The following is a 19,805-nucleotide window of genomic DNA, read 5'->3' on the forward strand; positions in this document are numbered from 1 at the left end:
GCATATCTGTTTTATGCGCACATGCTCTTTAAGATATTCTTTTAAAAGAAAGGTAGGCAATTAAATGCTCTGTCGATTTTTTTTCCCAATTGTCTCATATCTTTATACTACTAAAAAGGGAATCGTACAACCATAACCAACACAGTGAGACCTATCTCTCTTGTCCTTTATGTTGTTTTTTTTTATAATATCGTGTAAGTTTCTTTGCTTTGTTTGCGGCGCGGTCGTACTTTGGTGCAATACTAAAAAAGTGACCTCGCGATAGTTGGTTGGGGGGGGGGGAGCTTGGTTTTTATGCACTAACATGTGAAGTGGTTTTGTGTTTCTTAATGCACTAGAAAGGGACACGGTCTTGTGTTTACTACAGCATTGTATAATATAAGCATCAAAAGCGCAATAAAAGAGTTCAATACCAATAGATGGCCAAAAACAACCTAACTCAAAATTTAACAATAATTGTGTAGGACAAAGGGCTTTTTGAACTTCATAATTCGTACAAACGTTATCCTTGTTTTTTAATATTTATTTTTGAACATATCTTTCAGTTGTAACATTTGAACTGTCAAAAACAGAAGTGTACATCGGATACAGTGGTTTATCAATGACATGCAATGTTTCAAATCATCAACATCTCACACGTGTTGAGATATCTTCGAAGCTGGGCACTATTGCAAGTATCACGCAGCAGTCTACCTACGTAAACAGAACTGGTGTCGTCGTTCCTCAGGGAGCGTTCCTTAAGGAGAACAACGCAAGTGTGAAAATCGTGTTTACCTATAATTTAACTTGTAATGATAACGGAATGTACGACTGCAAAGCCATTGGTAACACTACCATTTCTTCCAGCATCAATCTCAACATTCTTAGTGAGTAAATTATAATCAAACAGTATTATTTTTTCTTTTTAATTTTGATAGCGATACAAGTTAAGGTGACTTATGTAAACTACAACGGAGAAAACTGGAAAATAGAAAACCTTTGCGACCATTTCCAGAACAGCGATACTTTTAAAAGCATTCCTAATGTCTTTCAAAGGAAATGCATATTGGTACGTGCTAATATGAATTTGACTGAGCAGAGTCCCAGTGAAGTAGGTTCCCATTTAAATTGTATTTTTCTTGCAATCTTTTAGTCTAGAAACTGCTTATCGAATTTGCTACAAAAAATGATGCAATTTAAGAGCAATCTAAATTTGTTTTAGGTGTGACTGTGAATATCGAAAGAACAGAACTTTACACTTTACATCTCATCTAGGATGCCTTCTTAAATTACATTTTTCTCCCTTCATTGGTTATTTATCATCGAACATTTGTACGGTTAACGAAGGATGACAGGCTAATATGAATCCAAACAAAATCGAATCATTTTAGAAAAGTACCATGACGTCATATCGCACAATGGCCCCTCAGTCATATAACTTGGCTCAATATCGAGTATTAATTTTTATTCAAGGTCTGGAAATCTTTTGTAAAATGTACGAATGCGGCTTTTGAGTTATCAGAATACTTTCGAGTATGGTATGTGGTTGAATAAAGTTTTGTGTAGGATGCACCTGATCTCGTATCCTTTGGCATTTCGCTTAATTCCTGAATGCGTTAGGTCAGTTGAATGTTCTTGTCTTTAAAAAAATTCTTTGTACGCTTAACAATCTTGCATTTTCCTTATCAGGTGAGCCCAATGTTCCTGCGTTAACTCTATCTCCGTGGATCGTAGAAAACCAGGCCACCCTCTCAGACAGAATGTTCCGCTGTGAAGGAATGGTTGGCAAGCCTGCCAGTCAGATGTTTGTGGAAGCGAACGTTTCTGGATTGTTTGAACGATTTAATTTTCCATCTGTCATCAACAATACGGAAGTCAGTTGTAATACCAACCAAATTTATCAGTTTTCCTACACATTCAGCATGAGTTGGCATGGCCGAAATGTCATGTGTGCAGTGAGAAATGCCAAAACCAATGTAACAATTAGGTCGCAGCCGAAGCCAATAGAGGTTGTACCAGGTAAGCTAGTGAATTACCCGGACGTTATTGCTTTTTTTTTTTTGGGGGGGTGTGTAATTTTGCTTTTGTTATTGTTTTTTTGTGTAGTGCGAGGATTTGTTTTACTTATTCTTTTTATTTTTTTTTCTGGTGGGGTACAAAATACATTATCTACCTAAAAAGAACCTATGTGATGCTTGTCTCAAAACATGTTGGTATAAGACAATCCGGAAGTGTATCAGGCCATTTATGCCACTGAAAGTTGAATTATTTGTAATGAGATAAAGAAGATGCAGGGGAAGGAGGATTAATACGAAAAGGAGAACGAGTAAAATGAAGATATAGGCTGCCGATAGAAGTAGATACCATACACATCTTAAATGATCAGTTAAAGATAGTATTGCACTGTCAATGAAACGTTTGTCAGCTTGCATGATTTCGGGCTTACAAACAGTCGACTCCTGAAAGGGCTTAGTCAAGACCAAGAGTGAGGAAGATTACCAACAGTTTTCAGAGTGTGTTCTTATTCAAGGAGGTACTACTTAAACAGTATACCAATATACAGCTTGTATTACTTAAACAGTATACCAATATACAGCTTGTATTACTTAAACAGTATACCAATATACAGCTTACAGGTTACAGGTTTTAAGCAGGCTTTTATAAGAAAAATATTGCTATGTTAGTCAGTTGGAGCATGAGATCATATATATATATATATATATATATATATATATATATATATATATATATATATATATATATATATATATGTGTGTGTGTCTTTGTTGCATATGCGTTTCATCATTTTTTTCAGGAAACTACTGTGCGGCCATTCAACACGATAAGTTCTATCCCCATCCTTACGAATGTAATAAATTCATTCGCTGTAATAACTATGCAATTATCGGCATTTATGAATGTGTCAGAGGCACATGCTTTGGGGTGAAAGAGACATTTTCAGGAGGATGCACAGACTGTTTCCAGACAGATCTTATGTGTCTGAATGGCTCACGCAAACCTGCCAACTCATAGATAGGTATATATATAGAGAGAGAGACAGAGAGAGAGAGACAGAGACAGAGACAGACAGACAGACAGACAGACGGGGGGGGGGGGGGAAGAGAGACAGAGATTCCATATCCTAATTACAAGAAATTCTCTGAAGAATCCAGTTTTAAGCTAGTTTAACGTACTGTAAGAGATGGACAACTTCCATGCGGATTAATACCAATTCAAACGCATAACATATTTATAACGCCATTTTACAAACCTTTTGTCTAGATTACAAATCGCACTGGCTTCTGTGACTGATTGTATGGTCAACTCTACACAACTTGTAATTATGTCTTTAACATAAGCTCTGTATTATATCGCTTACATATTCTATTCAATTTTGGAAGCATTCTTGACTAGTCTATTTTGTAATCTGACATTTTTAAAAATTCAAAATATTCCTTCTCAACTAGCATTTTCTACCGACATTAAGCATTCACAAAATCTGATCAGTTACAACCGGTTCACTTGACATCTTGTGCCATTATTTACGATATTGACTGGTTCTTTACCCATTATTTTGATTATAATAATGAATCTGAGATACCGGTTTGCAACTTTAAAAACTATTACTTTGTCAGATACAGCTGCTGTGAAGAGAACACTAGGAAAGAATACCTATAATATGTGCACTCTTTCGAATGTTTGCAAGTGCTACGCGGAAGCCTTCTTTTCTAGAATTTTATATATAATGTTCTGAGGTATAAATAATGTTTGGGGGTTGTGTTTGCTTCAATCATGATAAATAAATCATTTTATTGCTTTATTTCAGTTTATTTTGAGCATTGTACATAAAAACGTTTAATAAATAGACAGTGTACGATGCTTGTTGGATTTTTAAATAGCTGTTTCATCATAATGTTCACTATAGGATGCCGAGGAAATGGTAGCTAAATGCCATGCACATGGTCCATTCTCTTTGTTAGTGTTAATAAAGCAGAAATTAAACGGGAAGTAATGTTGGATCACTGTGTTCCGTGCTGTCACCTACCGAATTCAAGGGGCGCTACTAACTACAATCCCTCATTACAACACGTATATTTGATTCTGAAAAGAAAAAAGTTAGCTTCACGGGTATTATCATCTTTGTTTTCTTTAATTTTTAGGATTGAGTGACGAAAAAACAACGAGAACAATACGGCGGCGCCTTCCATCTATTCTAAACCATTTTAAGCACACATAATCATAAGCATTAAAACCCCAAACAAAACAATTAATAGGGAAGATCATATGTATAAATATGACCATTATTATGAATAAACCATCATCATCATTATTATCAACATCAACATCGTCATCGCAGCTGAATAAAAAGTTACCACCAAACCGGTTCAAACAACAAGGACATGACTTCATGTTTCTCATATATAAAAACTACGACGACGTCGGCGATCATGCGGCGGTTAATGAATTGGTTACTTTAAATTTATCACGGTTGTTTCAAAACATTTCCTCTTTAATCTTCTGACAAGTATTATGATGAAATAGTGGCGTTTCCTATAAACTCATTTGAGGCTAATTCCTTGAAATGTTTCAACTGGGCTCTTGCTTGTTTAATGGAAAACGATGTTGAACATCATGTTAAAGACAGTAATCGAATTCTGGACTGTTAAGGTAAAATTAGATTATAAAAACTTTTTTCCTTGGGAAAACCATTAATTCACGGACTGGCCGCTAATTGTTTGCATACTATATAGTACATATTGTAACCAAAATTGAGAATTGCAAACAGCACCTGTGCAAATACTCCTTGTAAACTTTAGCACACGGCCGCCCCATAAAATAGAAACAAATTCCTCTTTTTGGGGTGTTTCATAGTCTGATAAATCAGTCCCCAAACCTGTAATGGTATTAATGTGTATATGTTATATTTTATTGCAATGCTATGTCTTAAACCATGAAATAGAAAAATCGAAACCAAGAAGGATAGTAAAATCAAATAATAATTTATTTCTTTAAGTCAAAGAGAAAATTTAAGACACACATTCAGTGTTGTGAACTATATCCAAAATAATACTAAATGTCCGATGACAAGTCCAAAGGTATAGAATGTTCCCATTGAATTCCAATAGTCTTGAATGTTCTGATGTACTACAATGAAATAATCCAGACAGTTTTTTAATGAGTTCTCAAAAATCTCAAAGTAGAAATTTAGTCCCAAAAGAAGTCAGTGAACACATTGTAATTCCAACGAATAATTTAAAGTAAATAATTTCCTCTAAAATTATATATGAACACAACTGTCAAGTATTTCACAGACTAATCATAAAACAGGAACTTTTTTTTATCAAGTACCATTTATATACATCCTAACGTGACCTAGAATGTTCTGGAAAACTAATCATCTCCATGGAAAATTCCATTAACTCTTGAACTCAAATTTTAGTTTTGTATATTTGATTTGTATTGTGTGTTGGATTTTTCCCATGAATATATGTTATGCATATTTAATTTGCTATTTGTGACTGACCTTAATCCATGCTGCTGTTGTTGTGGGGTTTAACGCCATTTTTCAGCACATGATAGGCTATGCATTGCGGCCAGTATTAATGGTGGAGGAAGAACCCGGGAAAACCCCGGAAAGAACCACCGACCCACGAGAAGCTACTGGCAAGCTTTCTCACATACCCACGCAGACAGAGGTGAGATGGCAGTGATCCGTAACGAAGAGCGCTTTAGACCACTCGGGCCCACCCCCCACCCCCATTAATCCATAATTGAGAGTAAGGGTTTGGGTCTACATGCCTAATGTCATGTCAGGTAAACGTTTTCTAGGTTTGAATTCTAGATACAGCCTTTATTCCTAACTTGGGATTTTCTAGAAACAAATTTATTTTGTTGACAGTTTGATGGAAAATTCTATTAGAATGACACTCATCCTGGTCCTGAAATTGTGTCTTAGGTTTTTATATTAATGTTGATTAAATTATAATTGCACATTCCATATTCTAACATCAGTCGTATTAGAATCAATTTTAATTGTGTTAGGTTGAGAGGATTTAATTTATTTATTTAAATCATTCATTGGAATTACAAAATGCTCATTGATTTTGGACTAAATCACTGTTTAGGATTATTGTGAACTCATTCTTAGACATTTTGGATTATATCATTGTGACACATCAAGACAGTTGTCACAGTAGCATATTCGAGACTACTATCACATCATCACATTCAAAATTAGCATTTATTGAGAACACATTTTTTATTTATTCCGAATACTCTATACTCTTGGACGTGTGATATAACCTTTAGGACTAGTTGGCGTTTAATTCATAATAATTTAAGTTCTTTATAAATTTTCTCTTTATTTAGGGAAATAATTTATATGTTGACTTTTACAAAACATTTTGACTTTCTCTCTGTTATGTTACTTAAATTAAGAACATGGAGTAATAAGGTAATACACATCTTGTTTGTCACTTACAATCGTGACAAAAGTTAGGGATACTCAACCCTCAATCACGGACAAAATGTAAAGCACACAATTTAAATATACATGACAGTTTACGTAATTAAGAATATGTTGAAATAGTCCTTAATGTATCAACCGGTTGTTCTGCAGAGTATTTTATATTGTGAGCTCACGTCATCCATGTTAATAGTCTTTCCAAATGTTGGTAAATGGCGGGCATACGAATAGACATTCTCTTTTGTACAGTTGGTGTTATCATGCCTATTTATGACATTTTTGGACATATTGTACAGTACATGTATATGATTTAAATGAAAATTATCTCCTCTTACATTCTGACTGCACAAAATTATTAGCGAGCGATATTGATTCTAATCAGGTCTTTTTTTAAGGCAAAGTGTCGATTTACGCAGCTGCAAAGTGTAAATTATATACATAAATATATGTCATAATGTGTACACGTGAATTTTAACTGTTGAGATTGGTCGGAGCGAGTGATAGTGAAAGAAACCAATCTTAACGGTTGAAATGCACGCTTATACGCTAACTGCCTTTAAAACATGACTTATTTTCAGCCAATAGTCCGCCTTTATTTTAATTTATCAAGCACTTCATACTTAAATCTATCTAGGTCATGTTCTAAGTTAGTTTCTGCATAAGCCAGCGTTTTAAGCGTTAAGATTATTTCGCATACTATCGCTGACTCCAGCCAATCTTATGGTTAAAACGCACGCTTTTATGCTTTAGCTAGAACATGACCTACATAGATTTACATTTAAGCATTAGGCAATGTACTAAATGAAAGAAATAACGACACGCGATTGGCTGAAAAATTAGACGGTATTATTTATGCATCACTACTGACAACAAATGTAAATAAATAGCTATCAAAACGCGATAAAATAATTTAATTGTATATGTTATAAAATAATGTTGATATTGATGGTAATATTGGATATGCCTTGTAGCGTTTAAGTATGCACTTATCAATATCAAACTTTAAGAATATGTTTGAAAGTGTACTTGCCAGTGTTGCATCTTACCCAAGACTAAACATGTCACAAACAATCGAAAGTTCAGTACTGAGAAGCAGCTGTAGAGAATACCTAGTACACTTAATTGTGACGTGAGTCCAAATACTGTTTGAAAATAATCTCAATAAAGACACACAAAAATGAGACGTTTACAACACGATTCCTTCAATTGGAGCGAGGACAAAAAAGTACAACGTATCACTCGTATCCGGTTTATGTGTAGACGAGACTCTAGGCGGGAGATTTCATCATTGCTCAGTAATTTATCAAAAACCGATCTTCAGAGTATTCGTCTTGTGTTGTGGTAAGTAAAACAATAATTGATACTGATTTTTATATATGGTAAGTTCATAATATCGTGGGGTCTGGAGTATCCTGCTTTTCGGATTTTTCGCGGGGGTGGGGGGTGGGGTCTGTATAGCACCACATATATAATGTCCATAAGTTACTTGATTTGCACCACTAGTTGATTTCGTTAAAATCTCAAATTGCTGACGAGTAACCTATTTTAAAATACGCCCATGAATATCACCGTTTCCAAGTAATGTTCTCAAACTATATCTTCTCAAAATCACTCCTAGTGTAACAAATCAGTGAACCATTTTGTCGTCTGATGTTGTTCAGTAATGTCTGGCAAGAGTTAGATGATACGATTACCGTATTTTTCAAGAACCAGATATCGTATCTATGGTAGCAAATAAGAGCCAAAATGTGAAGTATGGACGCTTGATGTTTTTCTGATGGCTGTCGCAGTTGACAGGTTTTGACTTTAAAATTTGTTGTACACTATTTATTATTTTTCACATGAACACTGGGAGTTGTTTAAACAGTCTGAGGTAAACATGTACTTTCATGCTCATGTTTATGGTTCATTCTCAGTGACAATCCTGGCGCTACTCTCCCCGTCCCGTCACAGTTGCTTACAGATGCACTTTTTAATTCTCTCAGACAAGTTTCTGTTGGATGGCACAGGTGGCCGAATGAGTGCCATGGAAGTAGCATCCATTCTTCCAGTTGATGTACACTTTGTGCAACATATATATGAACTTCCCAACGATACGACAAATATATACCATCCTAAAAATATATTTTAGGTATTACCACGATATAAGAGTAACTCCCCTTGCATGAGCTGGAATCTACATGGCGTCTGTTGATCAGTCTTTACCCGATGTCATTAAACTGGAAGTTAAATTCATTTTAATGTAGAGCAAAAAGCAACAAATAAACATATATAATATCTTGAAGGTCAGTGTCTTTTAGTTACTGATTCGCCGATTGCAAACGTTGAGACCCACACTACCATAGTTCTTCGGTATAAAGAAAAGAAAATTTACAGCTAAAGGTATCATCATCTGACTTTGTATGTACTCGGTGATATCTTTTCAAATAAATTCAAGTAAGCATTCAAACACATAAACCGTCTACCATTTTAATATTGATCATGAGTTACTTTTGAGAAGTCACCTCATGTTATTTCAAGCGAAATTTGTATATTTCTTGCATATGGTTAAATATATATATGTTTTGTGAACATTGACTTTTAAGAATAAATTCACTTTTTCGTTGTTTCATTTACTTCTGAAGCCTTTTGTGCCTTTTTTCTAAGACCGTCCCTTATAAGAAAACATTTTTGCATCAAATCTATTGAGCTATACAATTATACAGATGTTGAAAATAAGTTGTACTCTTAAAACAAATAGTGTATATTCATTACCGTGTTCTTGTATAAATATTCATTAGTCTGAAATCATAATTTAGTTAACTACAATTGCCATTTCAGAATTTAGTTATGATAAGATAAAAACTCCTCCTTCAGTTTATTTTTTTTTTGTACAAGCTTTCCACTAATTTTTCACTACAGTAAATTTTTAATTCTATGGTGCAAAGTGTGGATGTTGCAACATTAAATTTTGAATATTCCAAATCTGAGATATTTTCTTAAAAATTCATAATTGCGACCAATTTTGAGCAATATTATACAGTTCATTTCGTAGTGTTAAAATGTGAAATGAGAGAGAGAGAGAGAGAGAGAGAGAGAGAGAGAGAGAAGAAACTGCAACTAAATTTGTTGTCAAGTAGTATTTATCATTATGTTTATTTTCCTTCTTTTTAAATAGAGAAATGCTACAGATCAGTTTTATGTTATAACCACTGAGTCGTGATATATTATCTCGTTGTACACATGTGAATATAATGACGACTAAAACCCTCGAAAACGCCATTTAAAATAGACATATTTACATAAATAGATAATAAGGAACATAGCAGTAGAGTTTAATAAGTTATGGCTATAGCTTTTCACTATGTACCGAAATCACATTGAAAATACATTGTAGATTAAAAGAATGAAATATATTAGCAGAAGTTTATTGGAGAATTACTGAGACAAATGTTTTTTATTTATAAGGAGCAAACTATTTATGCAAACTGAGTCTGTGCTGTTGCAACGCTTGGATTAATGAAATCAACCAATGAATGTACAAAAACAAAGGATCGCAACATCACCCTACAGTAGGTGACAGTTAAGTTTGCAACGATTGTGAAAACACGCACACATACACTCATGCACGCACATGCACACTAAAACAAAGACATTTTATTTTTAGAAAAGAAGCAAACAACAAAGCAGTATTATTGTATGTCTGGTGAAGGTAAAACAAACAAAAAAAAAGAAAGAAAGAAAATACACTCCCAAAAAACGTCTTGTAGACGTGCACTTCTCAGAAACGTGCTTCATGTTCATTTTATACGTAACCAGTATACATGTATATGTTTCCAAACAAAATATTTTAAAGGAAAGTTACACCTGAGTCTTTTCTTTCTTTGTAGCTTAGTCTGCGGGGGGAGGGGGACAAAAGGATTTTAAAATGTCTGATAACACGACTATCTTACCTTCGTTTGCTATTTGCGGAAGGAGCATTCAATATCTTCGCCGGAAATTTCAACTAAAAAAACTCCACATGCTATTTAGACCATCCCGGTTATTTTCTTCTACTGGATTGCCAGCACTGTTTGACACATTCGCAACTTACTGGCTAATCAATTTTTCAAAAATAACCGATGTGATCTGGACAGCACTATCGGCATACATTCAATGTTTATCAGCGAAATGTGTCGCCTAAACATGGGTTGATACTGATGGGCGATTTATTCATATGATGTTATCTATTCGTTAAAATGTGCATTTTTTCTGCTTATAAATCTGTCAGGAATAAACCAGTCTACAGTCTAGATACTTACCCTTCTTTGGTAACAGTCTTATGTAGCCACGAAATTTAAAATGGCCACTTGATATACCGTTGTAATAATCCACGTGGATTTACAAGTCGTCAAAACGTAGGACTTCATCCAGAAATATTGCCAAAATGGAACCTTCAACAGATATTTAGTTAAGAAACATGAGAAACACTGATGTCTAGAATGTACACTGATGTAATGCGGACAGATCCTTCTGCAAACGACTCCTCGATAATAAGACTAGGTGATATCACACCCACAAATCGTCCATCAGGATTAACCCAGGTTTGACTGAATAATTCGTAGGTATGTAAAGAAAATTAAAGTTGTCTCTTAAAGTTGTACTTATGACTCAGAACAGAAAAAGCTGAAATTCATTTAGAGACAATAAATCAAACTGTAGAGGACAGCTGGTATGTCTAAATAATCGAAAATTCCGGGTAATTGACATATTTAATAAAAGACAATTTTAATGATAACGGTGGACTTTCACTAGTTGCTTGTGAAGCCGGAAAAGAGATGCCAAAGACTTTGGTAACTTCACTAAACAATGGTATGTGTGCTTTTTGTTGGAAGAAGGGGGTCACGACACCACGTTTAGTACATTAGGTAGAACTCGAACTGCAGATCACGAGTCCGGCACGCTCATCACTGCGCCATGGCTCCTATATAGCATATACACTTTCAAAACACCATAATTTCAACACCTCTCATGCTGTTGTTGTTGTAGGGTTTAACGCCATTTTTCAACACACGATAGGCTATACATGGCGGCCAGTATTAATGGTGGAGGAAGAATCCGGGAAAACCCCGGAAAGAACAACCACGAGCAGCTACTGGCAAGCTTTCTCACATACCCACATTGGCTGAATCCGAGACTCGAACCTACGCAGACAGAAGTGAGATGGCAGTGATCCGTAACGGAGAGCGCTTTAGACCACTCGGCCACTCGGGACCTCCCTCTCATGCAAAATGTCATTAATTTTTATCATATACTTAAACGTGTTTTGCCAGCTGCCAAAACGTTTTGAAGAGGAAACTCCAGAATTTAAAAAAAAAAAACACACAAAAAACAATACAAAAACATTGATGCTAATTAGTTGGCGAAACACATTCTCAAAATCTGAAAGCTATCGGAATATCCTCGGCGTTTTTCAGTCAAGTCGAGAACAAATCTCAGATGTAATTTTCTTATTTTGGGAACCTCTTTCATTCACATTGCACAATATGGTGTGGGAAGGAGACAAAGTCGCAGTTAGCGCATTGCTAACCTTGTCTTGTCGGAAAATATGTGGTGCACTCTGCTGGAGGCGAATAACCAACCTATTAATTTCATATGTATTGCTACAACAACATCCTAGATTATTTCTTGACTAAACGAAATGAGCGAATTATATCCTCATTGGTCTCGGCGAAAATTTCAATGGACTGTTAAAAAAGCATTTAATAAACATTTAATATTTATGTTACAATTCTTGATTTTTAAAGATAGTTCTGATGATAAAATGTAAATTACACAATTTCAATACATCAAGTGGTGTTCATTGTATGGGAAATGCATGGGATTTTCCTGTAGAAATGGATACATTCGGACATATTGTAATCAATAATTTTATTCAGTCGCTATGATTATTTCTTATAAATCAGGTTTTAAGCACTCTATGCCACGTAGTTATGGGTTGCATGCAAAACTGAAAATATGCTTTAATATCAAGTGAAAAAACTGTTTAAATATTTTCTTCTTTTCATCAAAATACTCAAGATTATAGCAGCTTCGAGACTTACGTGTTTGTAGCAATTATTAATTTATCTGCAGACATTGAAATGTTTGGCCGAGGAAGTGAGAACAAATTGAAGTGATGATGTTTACTATCATATGTGTTGTCCAAATTATATTTGAGTGGGGTTTGCCTAACTGCGCCTTGGGGACACAGCAGCTGTCTGAATTTACAAGGATATACATGCCAAGCTTCTAAAATCTCGAGTATCCACATTTGGTTCTTTCAGAAGGACTCGGGTCACAATTATTACTCTGTATCAGTACTCTTAAAAATGTTTTCCCAATCAATTTTATGTTGTCTTGTCTTGTATTTTGTTTTGATTCTTGGATTAAATTCATTAATATTTTGTACTGATTTAAAGAAAATTGTTATATCTTTGCAAATGAGAATTTATTGTGTGATTGTGTCTATTTTTGCAACAATGGACAGTGAGTAATCAGGCATTGTTGCTGGTCTGGAAGTAAAATCTGTGCCTCATGGCACGTTGCTATGTTTACTGTTCCGCCTCTCAAAAAAAAAAATGCTGGATAAACTCTGAGAAAAACTGTAAAGTGAGTTCATTGTCGATGATACTATAGATTAACTTGTGATTTATTAGAATTTCGGACACAGGAAGTTCCGTAACTGTAAAACAAATATAAAAACTATATGTGGAAAAAAGATATGTACTGAGTCCAGACGGGGGCAAGACTGCTACGTCACATGTGCAATATTGTATTATACATTTATAGTCTGGTACCCTGTCTAATCAACACCGAGAAGGCAGGGTACGAAACTTTTGAAACATAGGTACATAAGGGACGTACTGGATCTGCCCAGTTTTCCGTACACAGACTACATACAAATATATTCACTTAAAAACCTCGCCTTTTATTGTGTCCATATTTTAACGGCTCTCCACTATCAATCCTCCAGGCGTGTTATGTAATGGTGGTCACGTGGAAATTTGCTTGACCAGGGATCATTCCAAGTGTTCGGATTCACAGGTTTATTTCTGGCTGGCATTTCCTGGTTTTCCATAATTTTTCCTTTGTATTCTAACACATTCATCGGCTGGCGCTTGCGGAATAGATCTTCCATGTCTTTACCTTTTGAGAATTAGGAAGAAAATTTGAATGAAAACCAATGCTTCTTCCATGGATTGCCATGGTAAATTCCCATGCGGTCAATTAAATACCCCAATCTCCATGTCATAACACAAGGGTCATAATCCCCAATTCCTTACATGTATTATGCGTGACCCTAATACGAATGCGTGTAAAATGTTTGTTAAAGAAATATTAAAATGTATACTGCAGTTGCATCATTTGTATATTTGACCACTGACCACTTCCCCAGGGACTCCGGGATAGGGGCCCAAACAATTATATTCATTCTCATGGTTACCCCGTGGGCTACCTATTTAGCAAAGTTGTTTTCAGTGGTTTGGGGGTTGGGGTGATGTTGTTTTGGAACGAGCAAAGATGAATAGAAGGTAGGTATCAGAATATACACCTACTAACTCATGGGAATATCAACAATACTTGTTTAAATGAAAATGAACAGAAAGAGCCATGACAAGATTGTAAATTATTCCTTTTACACAAGACAAGAAACCATTGTCGAGGCCCTAATAATAATAATATTATAATAATAATAATAATAATAATAATAATAATAATAATAATAATAATAATAATTCTCAACCGTATCAAATGCTTGATAAGTTTAACAGAAAAAATAAATTAGACAGAAAATAGAAAGTCAAGAGGGATATAATGGTGTAGAAGCGAAACTGAGAATAGCAGTCCATGTGGCTCTATACCTGTAACATCCGTCTGTATTTTTTTATTCCTGTCCGTCGTGGATGGTGTTCCATGTGATAACTGACACTGACCACTCGGAGTCCTATAAAAAAAACCACCAAAAAATAATGCTTATTAAAATGATCAAGGTATGAATTAAATATTAGGGATAAGTAAAGGTGATTTATGATTTTTAAGTTTGTGTCTCTAAGTTTGTAATCAAGTAAGTATGGTAGTAAACAAATGTTGGAAGGAAACAAAGAAATGATGCCCAATGAAGATTGTGTACACTAATGACATGAAGGCATTTTGAAGGAATCATATATATATATATATATATATATATATATATATATATATATATATATATATATATATATATATATATATATATATATATATATATGTATGTCTGTGTGTGTGTGTGTGTGTGTGTGTGGTGATATATTAAGATTTGGACCCAATACGAAGTTCAGTAAGTTAAAAAAAAAACAAATATGAGAACTATATGACTAAAATAACTATGTACTGAATCCAGACTGAGCGAGACTTTTACGTCCCATCTATAATATTGTATGGAATTAATAATACATTTGGTAGCCTGGTGTCCTGTCTTCTCATCACTGAGAAGGCAGGGTACGAAACTTCTAAAGTATTGCTACATAACGGACACAATTAATTTTACTATATGTTCTCTACATTTGTTTCTCAGTACTGACCTTTCCACTGTGTGACAATCAGTACAAATCATATGTTAATCTAAAATACCTTCAAAGATGACTTCACGGTGAAGTTCTCGTCAAAGGTTGACCTGCTCTTTTTTGAGATACAGGACTGTCAACAGAGCAACATGTAAACAGAACACAAATGTCACTTCCGGATCATCACCAAGGCCTTATTACTCACTGTGCACTGTCGCCGAAATACACACAGACAAACACACCCTGAGCTCATATTCTCAAGAATAAACAATTACCTTTAAATCCCTACTAAAAATGCATAAATAAAACTCTTCTATCATCACCAAAATGAGAGAGGAAAAAATGTTCTAAAAATAGACTAGAACTACATCGTGGGTACTGAACTGGAAGTATTAATTGTGACCCGATTCCAGTTGTATGTACACAGACTATATGCAATATATTAACTTGAAAACCACGTTTTTATTGTGTCCATATTTTATCGGCTCTCCACTATTAATCCTCAAGGCATGTGATGCAATCTATCTATCTATCTATCTATCTGTCTGTCCATCCATATATATATATATATATATATATATATATATATATATATATATATATATATATATATATATATATATATATATATACGGAATACTAGTAGTACCATTATCATATTTAGATTATCAGAGAGAGGAGGAGACAGACAGAAAACAGAGAGACGGGTATAGTTACACTTTGATCCAGCAGCATTTTCTGGCAAGAATATAAAACAGTAACGGGAGCAGCACTAAAATCACAAGGACCGCAATTAACAGTCCGAGGATTGCTCTTCCTTCTGGAGAGTCAAACAGTCCGGCTGGTGTGGTTGTGGTAAAGAAGGGGGTCGTTGGAACATAAGTAGTTGTCGTTGTATTGGCGTTTGTTGTAGCTGATACAGTTGTCTGCTGAAGAATTAATGTAGGTGAAAACAAATAGGGAAATTAATGCTTTGAATTGAAAACCGGCAATACCAACAGGTCTAATTTGAACATAGTGAGAAGAGACAAATGTCACAGACCTGAGTCTATTTCTTTATTGCTTTCAGTTTGCAAACACTCCAGGAAAACAAATGTAAAAACAACATCTCAGCTTTTATTTTTTTAAGTATGTTACAGTAACCTAACTTTAATTACACGTTTATATCAGAGACTTAAAAGGCAACGTAGACAGTAGTTACCTATTCTGTCTGTAATTATATGTTTCCAGTTCTCTTGCTATCCAAAGCAATACTAGTAATATATATATATATATATATATATATATATATATATATATATATATATATATATATATATATATATATATATATATATTTCTATATCAGACTTAACACTGATTTATTGAAAACAGTTTTTAACTTGTAAAAGAAATGATATCAGATTTTAAACAGTAGTAGAAGGTGAATTACATATTATATTATTTTGATCAATAAATAATTCAAAAGAAGCACCACAGAGAGTATTGCACATTTTTTTTAAATTACACAATTTGTTGGTGTTTATTAATTTGTGGCCAGGTCTCTACAAATAATATATAAAATATATAATTTAGTTCCATTGATACGGGGTTAGTAAATTTTGATTTGAGATACAGCATCAGCGAAATGCGCAATTTTTATTATATAATAATCGAAATGCATTGTAGGGGAAAGACTTCAGTCCCCGCCCGCACCAACAACAATCGAAATTACCGAATACAATAAATGTAATCGATAATTTTATATATAATCTTAGAAATAAACAAATTGATAGGCAGCACCCAGACTGTGAATGCAGAATGTTTATTTGACATACTTTTCTTTCCCAAATTAACTCTACCATCGTCGAGATTAACATTAAAAACAGAGTCTCGGATTCAGCCAGTGTGGGCATGTGAGAAAGCTTGCCGGTAGCTTATCGTGGGTCGGTGGTTCTTTCCAGGGTGTTCCCGGATTCTTCCTCCACCATTAATACTGGCCGCCATGTATAGCCTATCGTGTGCTGAAAAATGGCGTTAAACCCCACAACAACAACAAAATTAAAAACAGATCGATATATGCATGTTAAATCTATGTTTGTTGGTGCGTTCAGGTACCTGGTGACGGGTTTGTCCAGCACATCAAGTAAATATCATTACATCTTACATAGTTATTATCATGACGCATTTGAATTTTATTTTGGTATTGCTGCTACTGAAATAAGTATTTTATTCCTGAATGGACATCCGGGTCTATTTAGTAACTGAACTATGACTTTTAAACATTCACCAACCATAACTTATTTAGAACTGAAATATGCTGAAAAGGTGAACACGGATGTTAGAACCCGAAAGCCCTACTTTCCAGTTATATTTATCAAGAGTTAATAGACATACATATGTTTCATCTTCGCCTCCCATCATTATTTATGTCTATGTGCTTATGTTAATGTTAGACATTAACTAAAAACGTTTACAACAAGAACACGAAAAGTTGAACGTTGATGTTCAATCTTATTAAGAACACCCTTGTTCAACGATGCCACAATTTGTTCTGATTACAAGGAATCAACTTTATTTTTATTTCACTTATTACTCCGTGCAGGGAGCGTGCATTGTGTGATTTCATACGTGACTTATCAGATTGTTTTCGCCCATCAATGAATTAAATACCAAGCACACTTTTGGATTGCTTAGATGAGAAAGTTCATAACATCACAGTTTCTCCTGGGTCGTATATGTTCGTATTTCTTCGTGAAATCATTGCTACGATATGTTTGTCCTAGCATTTAAAACCGCGAGCGTGATTGCAATCTCGTCAACGAAGCCAGAATTGTACCTAGTTTTGCCGTCATCATTTAAAGCGGGAAAATCCAAGGCTTCCGCGATAGCACAAGTGTCGCTAAGCGTTTATTACAGATGTCCTAATATCCGATCGCCAATGTTCGGTGGCTTCAACGCTAATAAATCGCTTGTATTCTTGTCAGATGATGGCACAACTTTGAACGCTGTGGGATTTCCCACGGGCGCGTATATCACCGAATCGATCCACAATAGAAAAATATATAGGTTTTCGTTGGTGACCGGCAACGCGAAACTGGCCCACGTTCATCTTTGACATTTTGATCGAATCTCCATTGTACGCGGTTGACATCTGACAGTCGTCGCTGAGAACACTTCTCGATGGCCTGAATATATTTTCACGGACCAGGAAATCATACGCTCAGGTCCCAGAAAGTACGGATAGAATATCGCCCAGCCATTGTCAAAATCAACTCAATGATTCAGGTTAATCTAGTCTCTGACGCCATCAGCGACAGTTGCCGAGCCTCAGACTCTTCGACGCAAGCATTCCAGGATTACATATTGTTTGGATTCTTCCCGAATGCTCCTACGGCTCATCTTTGTTTGATTATATCAATCGGTTTTCTCTTGTCACGTAGGAAGGGCACGTATTATACTTCCGTTGGGTAGCATTGACAATACAACTGTACTTTTGCGATCGACCTGCGAACGCATCAATGCCAGTATGCGACATATTATGGAAGTGGATTTTGGGATGTCATTTTGGGGATTTTAGGCAGGACTATTAAAAATTCTCACGGGATTGGCCTCGCGCGCTTAGCCTATTTCTTCAAATGGTGCAATACAAATTGTTGACAGCATACAAAAAGGTCTGATGTTTATCAGTTGAAATTATGGGCTTAAAGGCGGTTCAATGTGGCTACACTTCTATCTACAGCAGCAATGATAGCCCAGATAGATCAAATCATCAGTGTAGCCACTCAACAACGTCTGGCACAAACCACAGTGTATTCAAACATCGCTAATCTGAAAATGGGGATTTGAGGACGGTTGTGTGAGGGCCTCAAAATGTATTAGACAAAACAGTTAACATATAATGGAAGTGCCAGAATTGCTAAATCGAAGCACTTGAGATTATTCGTATTGTTCTTTCTCAGCTTAGGACCGTGATCAGCGTAACCAAATAGAATTGCAAGTGCAGGACATTGCTGAGTATTTTCTCCCAGTCGACTTTCTCCTGGCAATTGATAGGAAATGCATCCAACTGGCGGTAACGACTCTGCTGACGCTAGCAAGGTTGGATTTGCTAACAATTGCATCATGACATTGTACAATAGCGTTTGTTCTCTACTCTACGGAAAGGAAATCAAATCATGTCTTAACAATGTCGATGTTACGGTGACAATGTGAAGAGTCACCAGATACAGTGACGGTTATGTAATATCCGTCGTCATGTTTATAATATTTCGTAGGGATGGAACCAATCATGCGCTTCATATCCATTTGTCCTTGTTAAGCTTGAAAAATAACTTTTATGGACCCACAACCTGCTAATATGCCTGCCAGGTCTGGTTTTGTCGGCGCCTTTACATTGTCTGGCACCAACAATTATTCTATTTCTGCAGGACTGAGAACAACTTCGTGCAGACCCATTGATGTCTTCGATTGAAATTTCTCACCTTCATATCTTCCAGTTTTGCAGATACGTCCGCAAAGTTATTTTCGTATTTGAACATAAAGTCGTGTTAAGCCGAAAGGGCAATAGCAACTATACATTTTGGCTTGATCCAAGTGGCTCTGCTAGCAATGCTGAATACAATTAAAATTAGACCATATCACAAAGTTAAGGCTAATATTATAAAAGCAAACATGTTCAAATAAAAAGTGCAATAAAATAAAAAGATCGCGGGTTTATTCGGTAGAGTGAACTGCAAATGTCTCCGCAGCCTGACCATGTGCAGTAACTTAAGCAAAACTGCATATCTTTGATATATAATAGTAATCGAATTCGCAGGTGGTGAAAAAAAAAAAAG

At 35.2% G+C, this 19,805-nt stretch overlaps 2 protein-coding genes across 20 annotated transcripts in view; one reads left to right on the plus strand and one right to left on the minus strand.

Annotated features, from left to right (window-relative positions):
- Positions 1 to 9,060, plus strand: part of LOC149771348 (uncharacterized) — a 106,815-nt gene extending 97,755 nt beyond the window's left edge. For all 19 annotated transcript variants that reach the window (XM_089948572.1, XM_089948579.1, XM_089948573.1 and 16 more), the window contains 4 exons: positions 546 to 866; positions 1,669 to 1,998; positions 2,795 to 3,016; positions 4,140 to 9,060. In XM_089948572.1, the coding sequence (XP_089804698.1) occupies positions 546 to 866; positions 1,669 to 1,998; positions 2,795 to 3,012 (869 nt within the window). In that variant the 3' untranslated portion in view covers positions 3,013 to 3,016; positions 4,140 to 9,060. The remainder of the gene's footprint in view (positions 1 to 545; positions 867 to 1,668; positions 1,999 to 2,794; positions 3,017 to 4,139) is intronic.
- Positions 9,061 to 9,183: 123 nt separating this feature from the next.
- LOC149771349 (uncharacterized) lies at positions 9,184 to 19,508 on the minus strand. Its single transcript, XM_089948570.1, has 4 exons — positions 19,452 to 19,508; positions 15,706 to 15,914; positions 14,308 to 14,390; positions 9,184 to 13,591 (listed from the first exon to the last, which is right to left on the minus strand). The coding sequence occupies exons 1-4, from the start codon at positions 19,506 to 19,508 to the stop codon at positions 13,407 to 13,409; spliced, it is 534 nt and encodes a 177-aa protein (XP_089804696.1). The 3' UTR covers positions 9,184 to 13,406.
- Between the last annotated feature and the right edge of the window lie 297 nt (positions 19,509 to 19,805).

The sequence above is a fragment of the Sinohyriopsis cumingii genome, unplaced genomic scaffold (assembly GCF_028554795.1).
Source record: "Sinohyriopsis cumingii isolate HCF-2022 unplaced genomic scaffold, ASM2855479v2 utg001938l, whole genome shotgun sequence".
Lineage (NCBI taxonomy): Eukaryota > Metazoa > Mollusca > Bivalvia > Unionida > Unionidae > Sinohyriopsis > Sinohyriopsis cumingii.